This window comes from Nannospalax galili, unplaced genomic scaffold, assembly GCF_000622305.1.
Source record: "Nannospalax galili isolate Female #2095 unplaced genomic scaffold, S.galili_v1.0 scaffold600, whole genome shotgun sequence".
NCBI lineage: Eukaryota > Metazoa > Chordata > Mammalia > Rodentia > Spalacidae > Nannospalax > Nannospalax galili.
Genome location: NW_008348789.1, coordinates 3827069 through 3839594, shown reverse-complemented (window position 1 = coordinate 3839594; position 12526 = coordinate 3827069). Strand labels below are relative to the sequence as shown.

The following is a 12526-nucleotide window of genomic DNA, read 5'->3' as shown; positions in this document are numbered from 1 at the left end:
TGAATTCAGTACAAAATGAAAGCTTCTTAAATGTGTGTGAATCTGTGTAAACTAATTAATTTTGATAAATCTTTAAACTTTATCAATTTTAATAGCAGTTTTTCAACTTATATGTCCCTCAAGAGATTTGTTCTGGGATTATTACTTTATATTTTATTTATTAAATCCCAAGGACTTTTGGCAGTCACCTACCATAAAGCCTTATAAATATCGTGAACTCTATTAGACTTCAGAAGCTCTAGGAACTTCGGATCATTTTGTATTGTTTCTAAATTTGGAATTTAATCTATTCATAAAATTGTATTCTGGAGCAAATGTTAATTATTTTTAGAGTTAATTAGTTCAGAGAGGGAAAGATGAATATACTTACTCCTTTGTGATTTAGATGTGCCCTTTACATAAAGCACATCTATTACATGAAAATAAATTTAAATTTCAAACCCCCAAATTTTTGAGTGACCATATTTGTTATATTCTGAGATATTATAGTATTATATAATTCCTTCGTAAACACACACTCTTGGTTAAATAAATGTTATTAAGTTGAACTTGGGATCTATTTGGAACAACGCTTTATACCCCCATCCACATCTCTATATCTATAAAATGATTTTTTTAATCCAAAGAATATATTACACTTTCAAAAAGTGGTCATTTTTAAAGCCAAAAAAGCATTCAAGTGTTCAGTGAAAACCAGTACTTTTGCTCCTCCTTCTGGTACTGTGCAGAACTAAGCTGAATTTGGATACTTCAGGTACTTCGGTCGTGCAAGTCACAGCTACAGATGCTGACGACCCTTCATATGGGAACAGTGCCAGAGTCATTTACAGCATACTTCAAGGGCAGCCCTATTTCTCCGTGGAGCCAGAAACAGGTCAGGAACAATGAGACAGTGTTTGCTAATGTCATCGTGTTTATGATCTTTAAAACAGGAGATCTGGGAAATAAAACATAGAATTCAGCACACACAGACAAGTGACAATGCCATCCTGGTGTGTTTACTTTGGGTTTATTTTGTGTGTGTGCTGTGTGTTGGTGTGGGTTCATGTGAATGTGCGCATCTTTGCAGGAGTGTATGGATGCTGGAGTCCAATATCATATATACTTTTCATAAGATCTACATGTTAGTTTTTAGATAAGGTCTCGTTGAATCTGCAGTTTAGGAATTTGGCTAGCCTACGAGGTCAGCAAGTCTCAGAGATCCTCCTGTCTCTGTGTCATCAGTGCTGAATTTCTGGTGGCTGCTTCTATGCCTGACTTTCATTTGGGTGCTGGGGATTGAACTTGGGTCTTCAGGCTTATATAGCAGACACTTTACTGACTCAGTCATCAACTCAGATCACTCTTGTGCATTTTAAAAAGTTAAAGTTGCCAGGTATGAGGGTGCATGCCTTTTGTCCCAGCACTATGGAGGCAGAAGCAGGCAGATTTCTGGGAGATCAAGACCACCCTGGTCTACATAGAAAGTGCCAGACCAGCTGGAGCTATGGGGAGACCTTGCTTCAAAAAGTTAAATAATTGAGTCAACTAATGTAAATATAACTGTTTTGTGCTTGACACATGTGTTTAGATCACTCATTACTGTATATGCTGTTACTAGAAAATAACACAATTCTTTAAAGATTTAGATGGAATCAATGTCCAATTATTAGAAAATGAGTTAATTGCTATATCTTTTGATGTCACTAAAAATCACATTTAATTAAATAATAAGTTGTAGTCCATCAAGAATGACAAAAGTTTTTGTATTTTCTTGAAGGTATCATCAGGACAGCTTTGCCAAACATGAACAGAGAGAATAGGGAGCAGTACCAGGTGGTCATCCAAGCCAAAGATATGGGTGGCCAGATGGGAGGCTTATCTGGAACCACCACTGTGAACATCACGCTGACAGATGTCAATGACAATCCACCTCGCTTCCCTCAGAGTAAGTGCCTTTTAATGGTCATTCTGTACAGTAAGAGACTTAAAAGGCAGACATAAGAAATTGCCTATTATCTAATTTAAAAAACCCATTTAGAATTTACTACCAAACTTGCAGTAACAAAGAAAATTAAAATTTTCATACTATGTAAGAAACTATGAATCCCGAAACTCTTTCTCTCTTCTCTCTTTCTCCATACATACACACACACAAAAGACATGTGTAACCATTATTTGAGAACTGTTTATTCAGCAAAAGGCTTATGTGAATCAAGTCATAATTTACATGAAGAAAATCATGAGTCTATAAATTTTTATGTATTATTTTTATCTTATGTCTATGCATGTATTGCCTGCATATATGCTAGTGCACCTGCATCATGCAATGCCCATAGAGGACAGAAGAGGATGGGAACCGCTGGAACTGGAGTCATAGACAGTTGTCAGCTGCCATGTGGTTGCTGGGACTTGAACCCAGGTGTTCTGCAAGAACAGCCAGTGTTCTTAACCACTGAGCCATCTCTCCAGCTCCAAAAGTCATGATTATAATGTACATTTTTTTCTCCACCTAGAAGAAACAGCTCATAAGGACTCTGTTATAAAGGACTCCATTGGAGACCTTTACAAAAACAGTGTGGCTTACACATTTTATCACTGTGTGGAAACACATTCATTGTAAAGCACTTATTATCCCTGGTCTACACACAGATAAATATATTTTAATTAACTCTCCAAATTTCCAATTTGATTAAGGTTAATAGTCATTAGCTTCTGATGATATAATACTACATAATACATGTTTTTATATCCTTATACAAACTTGGTAGACATGTAGACTACATGTCTGCTACATGACACAGAAGAGCACTGAGGCCTAGCGAACTCTCAAGACTTGACCTGTTTCTTCTGTTTCACAAGACAGAATAGAACTGTTTCTCTTCAGGACAGAAGTTAGAGTTGTAATAAAAAGCACATTCTAGTATCATAACTCTTCATGATTTTCATCAATTCCTGGATATTACTTTAATGTTCATCACTAATCTTAAATTTTCCGACACAGAAGAGCACTGAGGCCTAGCGAACTCTCAAGACTTGACCTGTTTCTTCTGTTTCACAAGACAGAATAGAACTGTTTCTCTTCAGGACAGAAGTTAGAGTTGTAATAAAAAGCACATTCTAGTATCATAACTCTTCATGATTTTCATCAATTCCTGGATATTACTTTAATGCTCATCACTAATCTTAAATTTTCCTTATGTTTAAATATTTTACTGATAAAACATACACTGCAGCAGGATTTTTTGATATTTATAACTTCATACAAGACCATTAATCAATGAATTGCAATCTTCTACTGTATTGCTCAATCTTTAGAAGCATTTTACTTATTTCTGTGTTATTCATCTAAATTTTCTTGCTAGCAGTGCATGATTTGGATTAATTTATATAAAATTATGTATGTGGGATGATTATTAAGTCGAATATTTTAGCAGCCTAACCATTGGCATCCATCCAGTTGCACACTTTTTTAGATAGTCATCTGTGTCAATCATCAGGGAAGTAGAAGATAACAGTAATCTTTAATATTGCTTTGGAATAAGATTGACTCAGGGACACAATTTAACACAATGTGAAATTTAAACTTCAGATTTCATAGGTATTGCTGTCCATTTCTCATCTTGAGTTCGCTACCAAAAGAATAAATATGAAAAGTGAGGCCAAGAAAGCATTTCTAATTAACTTCCGAATCCACAATGAACTAAATCAATACTACAAAAAACATTTTATCAATAACAAATGTCTTTTTGGAAGAGTAGCATATTGTATGTTCTCTGGAATCTTAAATGAAATCAATTTTGAGTAGCACGTTAAATAAACTGATAGAATATAACTCTATAGAAAAATGGACATTTAAAATAACGTCAGTTATTTTCTTTACTTATAAGTACTTCATTAAATAAATATGTATTTTCCTTTATTTACTTGAAATTTATTTTTGCCATCTGTTAGGTTCATTATATAAATTTTGACATAGTACTGTGGTAACAATAATTGTCATGATGCTAGATAAAAGTAGAGAAATCAACATACATTTACTTCCTTGAATAGAATTTTTACTAGACTCCATGAAAGGTTATTTACTGGCCTCATTTATTGAATCATAAGAACTCAATATTATGACCTCCACTTAGCAAATGAGCAAAGGTTGAAGACACAGTAGCACCATACAATTAGAAGTGATAGAGATATATTGACATTAGTGTCAACTCAAGGTGTACAGCACAACAGATTTTTAGGACTTTTAACTCATCCTATAACTTACCTTGTCATTTTAGATTATAAATAAATACATAATTTATGATTGTTATGTTCTCAGCTACCCTTTATATTTCAAATATTTGCAATGTATCTTCCTGTTGGGGCCACTCAAACATGGCAAATTAATACCATTTGTATAGTGTATGCCAAGCAGCATATAGAAAACTAACTTTTAATATCTAATGCCATTTGATAAGATGTTCACAATGCAGAGAGCATCCTACTGTTTGTGAACACTTTCATATACAACATATCATTGAAACCCCACAATTGACCTATTATTGTTGTTGTTGTTGTTCCCAATGTATAAAACAGGAAAAGGAAAAAAATACAATCTAATAGAAATAAATGGAAGCCAAAATTATGTACCACATAATAATCTAATGTTTTCTATTAGCAAAATTTAAAAATGTAAAGAGATTTTTGTTTTCATTACACTATCTTCTTTAGTCCAATATTACCTTTAAAGTATAGAATCAATATAAAACTTACTCAAATGTGTAAAATTATTTCCACTCTAACTCTTAATTTGAATTGGATTCCACTTTTATTAAATCTCAATTTAGACTCACTACATTTTCAGTCCATGATTTTTGAAGGTTAGTGACTTGTGCAGTGGTTTCCATACTGGACAGCTGAGGCAGATTCTTCATGAGACTTGGTGATCTAATTCACTTAGTAGCTTTCTACTGTGGTCAATTAAACTGACCTCTGTATTTTTCATTGTCATCACTAACACTGGGTGATGATATATCCTTCATGGAGTGATGATGTAAGACTAAATAATTTAATGTCTATGAAGCATTGATTCATTTGAGTTGGTATACTCATGCGTTCAGTAATGTTTGTTTGCACAAGTGGTGCTCTGTTGATATCATTAAATATTATGAAAGATCAGTACTTAAACCTTCCTTCTCGTTAGCTAATCCAAGGTCAATATTTAACAATCGCACAAAAATATCTGCCATTTGCAGAAGACAGGGGTAAAAGCAAGCTCAGATGTCGTGTCTCCTTTCATTTATTTTACTCTTATGATTTATAACAATGGATCTCTGTTAAAGATAATTTTGTCTGCCCGCATTAACTGGTAGGATCTACTGGCATTCAGCAATGGTTGCTTGACGCCTTACAATTCAAGTGACAAATAATTATCTGCATGAATAAGCCAATAGCCCCAAGGTTGAGAATTGTAGATATGCTCTATAAAGATATTTTCAAATGTAATCATGAGTTCATTTACATAAAAGTATTTCTCTGAGGATAATGGAGTAACTTCAGAAACTTAAAATGCATATAATTCAGCTATTTGGCTTAACTGGATCTCAATTTCATCCTAAACATTAGTTATCTCTCAATAGCGTTACAATTAAAATTTACAGTCACATAGTATCATCATAGTCCTTGAAATACAAAATAGGTTCTTCATGTCCGAGGATTTCCTCCCTTTCATTATTGCTTCTGAAGATAGTGTCATGTCTTGTGTGCCTAGTTTCTGTGTTTTAACTCTGATTCCAATTCATTTCAGATGTAATAAAAACAAGAGAGAGAGAGAGAGAGAGAGAGAGAGAGAGAGAGAGATCCGTGACCACAAAGACAGCAATAAAAATGCCCTTGCCTCAAGTGTATCAATGAGCATGACCATTAGTAAGGGGTGTAGAGCAAATTCTCCCCCTCTAGAAATAGTCAAACACTCAGTGTTTGACATAAATCTGTGTTTCATTTTCCTAATGTCAGAAAAAAAAAACAACAACTTTATATCCAACACCTAATCTACTTTGCATACTCATTTGAATATTTGAGGCTATTCCATCTGATATCTATTATCCTTACTCTACAATAATAAGGAGAAATGGATTCTTGTTTAGATTCCTGGAACCTGCTCATTGGAGGAATTTAAAAAACCAATGGAGACAATGGAATTTGTTTCTCAATGACCTTTTACATAAAAATGTATATCTTTGTGAAAATTTTACAATATTGATTTTCATTCAGTCCTGTCAGTAGGTAGGATGTCAGATCTATGGATTTCAGGCTGCTCTCAACATTCTTCCCTTAATGTTACAACAGACTGATAACCCTTGCTAACTCATTATGGGCTTGGGGTGGGGACAGTACAAAGGAAGGCCCAGCATATACTAAACTCTATAAAATGCAAATTTTTAATCTTCATAATATAATATATACTGAGACAGGTATTATACTTATCCACCATATTTTATGAATTACAAACTGAAATTTAAATGTATATCACTCAGTCATGATTCTACAGGATACAAGAGGCAGATTGGAAATCCAGGGATTTTGGAAACAAATTCTGCGCTTTTAAGTACTTCACCAAGAAAGAGGTATATCAGGAATCTTTAACTTCCTTTGTTTATCTCACCTTTTAATCAGGAACAGAACTAATAAGATGAATAGATACACATTAAATGCTTTATTAAATGATTTTACGTTGAAATAGTAAAAACAGTTGTCTCACGTCAGAACGGATGATAACCTTGGTCCTTGTGGCTGGATGCGCAGCAGTCATTGTAGTCCCCCAGGGCTGCCCCACACGGGAGAGGCCAGCAATTCCCTAGTTGTTCAGTGCACAAAGCAGGGCGCCTCAGTTGTCCCAATCTGGCGCCAAAACTCTGGAAGGTTCCTGGAGAGTCTTTTGTCCATAGTCAATGATGGAATCCTAGAAACGCTAGTTCTGATATCAGCGAAAAAATCAGCAGCAGCACTGTAGGTTAAAGCAACTTGGTGGTGGCTAAAGGGAAGGTAAAAAGCAAAAGATAATTCTCCTTCAGCCATGCCCTTTTTGTCTGGCTTGTTAGCACAAGGTGCCGTACACATCTAGGCGGAAGATATTGCCGAATAAATCAAGGGAGTCAGCTCAATTCCTCAGCTGAAGATACTTACCCAGGTGATTTTAATTTATGGCAAATTGACATTAAAACCAACCATTTTGGGGCTAGAGAGAAGGCTCAGTGGTTAAGAACACTGTTCTTGCAGAAGACCAGCGAATCCCAGCACTGAAGGGCAGCTAACAACCGTCCCAAACTCCACTTCCAGGGGATCCAATAGCCTCTTCTGTCCTCCGCGGTTACTGCAGGACACGGGTGCACTTACCTACATGCAGACAATACACGCATACATACAAAATAAAAATAACAAATAAAATAAAATAATTTTAAAAACCCAACCATTCTATTGTCTTTAAATAATTCCACCCACTTAGAGACTCATATATGGATTGTATGGTCAATTTCATAAAAAAGCATCCTAAATTTTTTAAATGTCTATGGAAATTTACGCTTTTATTGTTTGGGCTCTTGCAGTTCTCAAGGACCGAACATCACTAACCCATCCCTGGGTTCTCTATACTTCTTGGGCTGGCAAATAAACAAGTTTGCACTAGACAAGGTCTTTCAAGGAATTTTTATATAATGTACATAGGGATTTAAGGCACGTACATTCAGTGAGCTGTGAGACTGCCATAATCCCTGCCTGGTACAGGAGAGATTTGATTTAATAAATGCTGATTTTCACTTTGTAAATAGAGTCAACCTCTCCTCTGCTGGGGATCCCAAGGTAATGTAGGCCCCAGGCTGATCTGCATATTTTAAAGTTATCAAGCAGTTTTCAACTGGAGCAACTGTCATGTGTGTCCCAAGGAAGATAATTCAACTTGAGAAAGAAGAAAATGAAATGAAAAGGCCTCTTTTCTCCTTTTTTATTATCTAGAAAAAATGAATATACTAAAAGGATTGTTCTCTATTGGAATTGTTACATTCAGTGTGATTTTTTAGCTGTCACCACCAAAACACCTTCAAATATTTGTCTGGTCTGTCTTCGTTGTTCAAGGATCAGTGGTTAGAGAATTACAAAAAAAAAAAAAATGCTTCTAATGAAGCATTTGTTGATTAACTAAGTATCCCTTTAAGACCTACTCTGTACCAAGATCTATGTTAGAGAAGGTTAGCAAATGATAATAATCTTTTCCAATATTTATTTAGTTATTTTTATGTGTATACGTGTTTACCTGCATGTATGTAAGAGTGCCACATTAATGCAATGTCTGCTGAGAACAGTAGGTGGTGTTGGATCCCCTGGAGATTGTGAGGCACCAGAGTCCTAGGATCTTAACACAAGTCATCTACAAAAGCAGCTACTGCTCTTGACCACTGAGCTATCTCTCCAGCCCAAATCATGATAGTCTTAAACTATCAAATGAGATGTAGGATACACCCATGATTGATCTGAATTTTGGTAGGATTTACAGATGTAATTTATTTTTTCTTCTCTTAGATTTTCCTTGCTTTTTGATATTTTTCCCTAAACTCATTCCTCTCCCTGTTTTTCTTACTATTTTTACACATAGATACATATAATACATAAATATAAGTACATTCACTATATGTGTGCATGCATGTAAATATAGATAAATAAATTAAGATCAGAGGTATGACTGTTGATTAATGCCTATATTTCAAGATGGTAAATTAATTTAGATAGAAAGGGTTTGGGCAAGAGAATATAATTTAAAATCTCTATCAGTAACCAAAATTTTCCATACAGAAAAGCCATGACTTTAAAGTATTTTGGTTGTTTGTTAGGGAAGACAGAATAAATAAAGGTGGCATTTGATGTAAGGCGTGTAATTTGACATAGCTGGACCTCAGGGTTCAACAGAAACAGGAGCTGTCTGAAGTAATGCCGAGGGAAGGAGGGAACTGAGATCACAGCGTATCTAAGTGTGTGAGTCACAGGAGTGAGTAACTAGGTCGAGAAAGATTGGAGGTACAAAAGATAAAGGGAGCGGGGCTGGAGAGATGGCTCAGCGGTTAAGAGCCTTGACTACTCTTGCAGAGGACCTGGGTTCGATTCCCAGCACCCACATTGTGGCTATGAATCATCCTTAACTACAGGGGAATCCGAAGCCCTCTTCTGACCTCCATGGCATTGCACGACATGGCTTCATTCACATACATGCAAACAATACATTCGTACACACAAAATAATAATAATATTAATAAAAGTAAAGGGAGCAACAAAAAAGAGACTTTGAAGCTATCTTTAAGCTTTCCAGCAGGAAACGTTCCAAAAACGGAGGGAAGGACGGGAGCAGAGAGAGGCTCCAAGTCGAATTTTTTTTTCATCAAGATAGCTGCAAAAATAGTCGATTGTAAATATTTAGTGTGACATATACGAATCTGAGGTAGATAGGTGATGTTTCAATGAATGCTTATGTAAGATATCAGTTACACTTAACGTTTATGCCTATGTAAGATGTCAGTTAAGCTTACCGTTTAGTGTGACCGAACCTTAGGAAGTAGCCCATTTTCCATGTGCGATAAAATATCATTCTTTAAGAGAAATCATATGGCAAGTACATGAAACCTCTCTGGGATTCTGGAGTTAGACCAATGAAACTTGCTGTAGACTGACCTACTTAGCATCTATTATCTGTCATAATAGGAATCCAAGTCACTCTGTTTTGTGCTGTCTTCTAGAATTAACTTAGATGGTACTCCTGATACAGGCATATGGATAAGTACTTGTGTTCAATCAAGTTTAGGCTGTTGCTGAGACTTTTTAATTTAGATTTTCAGGTGAGACACTGTAAAGAGACTTCATAGTAAGTACAATGAAAAATTCTATTTATGGATGGGTAATTTAAGGTTTATCTTAACCTCTCCCAATCCAATCCTATACATTTTCATGCATCTATGCATTGCAGTTCTCTGAATTGATGCCAATATGCTGGCAGAAAATTTCAAAGAAATGTTATCAAGATAGATTCCATAGACCCAGGAGAACAATGTTAGCTCCTGTAAAGCTTTGTCATCTTGCTTTTCCTCAAGGGTTTACACAGGAAACTAAAATATCCAACATGGCTTTTTTGCTCTAATTTTACTTAAACGCCCCAAACTAAGTTGGTGCTCATGTCTCCGGTGCTCACAGATTGTCTTCTGTCTTTCCTCTGGTGAGGCTCTTCAATTGGAAGCCTTAGCAGTTTGTCAGTCTCCAGTGTGACTTTGAATTCTCCTTTGCTCTCTCCTAAACGCCCATTTAGCACTGCATAATTTCCTTAACTACTCTGCACTTGCCTCCAAGGAGCTTTATCTTGTTTTTAATTTCTTCCTGTTAAGCTCATTAAAAAACATCTTTTAAGCATTATACAATGGAATGGTTTATAAACGTGCATAATTGTGTCATTTTTCTTAAAGCAAGTACTGTTTGAGATTATTATGCAGCACAGAGATGTTACAATAAGATTACATGGAAAGCAAATAAAAAATTAAACTAATGTTAAATTATTTTGTTGATTCGTAAATGTGCAGTCTTTTGAAAAATCTCCACTCTGAAGAAAAAAAAAAGAAGTTCTTATGTAAATGTGAATAGTAACAAGGGCAGAGAACAAAGGATAAGGAGAAATTATCTCTTTGAACCTCAATTTTTTCATCAACAGAACAAAACAGTAGCTATTTGTTGCTAAGCTCAAAACCTGGAGAAAAGCAATTTGCCCTTGTTTCTCTCCAGGTTGATTTCTGACATCTCTTCTGTTCTGAAGGAAGTCACCTGCCATATCTGTTAGTTTGCCAATACCTCCTCTAAAGTCTCTTACATAAATTGAACTGTCAACTATTTCCAATTTTTTACACAAATCTCAATATTTTAATGTTATATTACAAAACTCAATTACTTAACCTCATAGTAGAGCAATGACCTGGAATATCAATCCCAAATAATTAAAACCCAGAAAGACATCAAAGTTGTTTGACATCTGTGATAATGATAATTCAAGTGCTGTGTGAGGTGTCCAGTGACAGCCTCGAGGTGCTTTTATTTAAGCAACCACATAGGTTGCTCTGTTCTTATAATGACTTCTTTACAATATCATCTCCAGATTTTTACTTGCTCAGTTCATGTCTCATCATATTGAAGCCTAGGTGCCTAAGTAGATAACCAAAGCAAGAATATACTTACCAGGAGGAAATATTTATCTGCCCTGAACATTAAAATGAAGGAGATGATTCAGTCTGACACCTGGGAATGAATTTCAAACAACTACAAATTGGAACTGATGGGAAAGCTTGCCACATAATTAAAGCTCCATCAGCTGTAAGATAAAAAATAAATAGCGTGCAAATAGACATCTTTAAAGAGCAATGGCAGGAGCTAGGAGACCTGCCTCCTTTCTTTGTCCTTTGTCAGTGTATAATAAGGACCTTTGCTTCCCAGTCCTCTGTTGTAGGACTTACATGGAAAACACCATTCCAGACGAAAAGGCTGCCTCTGATTTAAATCAATTTCCGTTTATATGATAAACTGGCATATTTTCATTCAGCGTATGAGAGCAGGAAATAAATAGTGAAGTGAAAATGAATCACTCTTTCAAATGCTTAAAAAAAAAAGGAACTTTTAAAATTTGAAATAGACCAAATAAGTTGTCTTCTAAAAATGATTCTGAGCAAAATATAATTCTAAAGAACGTATTATAAAATTATGTATATTGTATACTGAATAAAAATATTTTAAATGAGCTAACTACTAATTGTCATAAATAAAAATAAAGGCAATTATGATGAGTATATGCCAAGATTGTTTTATAGAATCATTTGGATTTGTCAGAACTAAATCTATACTATTTTGGTGAATGAACTCAATCATCATGGTTTTCAAAAATAAAAAATAAAAAAATACAGAACACTTCAAAAACATTTAATTAAAGTACTTGAGGTAAATCAATGTATTTGCACATTCAAGTACTTGAATATTTTCTAAATATTCAGTAGGCAAGAGAATGGATAATAAATATAGTTATATTAATATATTCATAAATATAGCAATATATTCATAAAATATATTTTCCCTCCCTCTCCCTCCCTCTCCCTCTCCCTGCCTCCCTCCCTCTCCCTTTTCTTCTCCCTGTTACCCTCCCCATTTTTCTCCTACAACCTAGTAACATGAAGAAATCCCTGTGTGGTGCAGGGACATGTGTCTTTATAAGCAGAGCTACGCTCCTGTGGAGGAAACAGTAGGTGGTGGGGTGTCCCGCTTGTGTACCCATGTCTCAATAGTATTCCTGTGACACTGATACTCTCCATGAACTTGGAGTTTGGATGTCAGCCAAGTCCTGGTGATCCTCTTATCTTTGCACCCCAAGCCTCTGCGGTTATAGGTCTGCACAATCCCATGTCCAACTTTTATGTGGGTAAATAGGATACAAACTCAGGTCCTTATTTTTGAGCAGCAAGCCATCTTACCTATTGGGCCTTTCCAGGTGTTACTAAAA

General features: G+C 35.3%; 1 protein-coding gene across 3 annotated transcripts in view; it reads left to right on the top strand.

Annotated features, from left to right (window-relative positions):
• Cdh10 (cadherin 10) overlaps nucleotides 1–12526 on the top strand; it is a 210715-nt gene that overhangs the window by 159133 nt on the left and 39056 nt on the right. For 2 of the 3 annotated variants that reach the window (XM_008846026.3, XM_008846027.3), the window contains exons 4-5: nucleotides 755–874; nucleotides 1760–1927. In XM_008846026.3, the coding sequence (XP_008844248.1) occupies nucleotides 755–874; nucleotides 1760–1927 (288 nt within the window). The remainder of the gene's footprint in view (nucleotides 1–754; nucleotides 875–1759; nucleotides 1928–12526) is intronic. The other variant, XM_029569823.1, reaches the window with a different exon arrangement.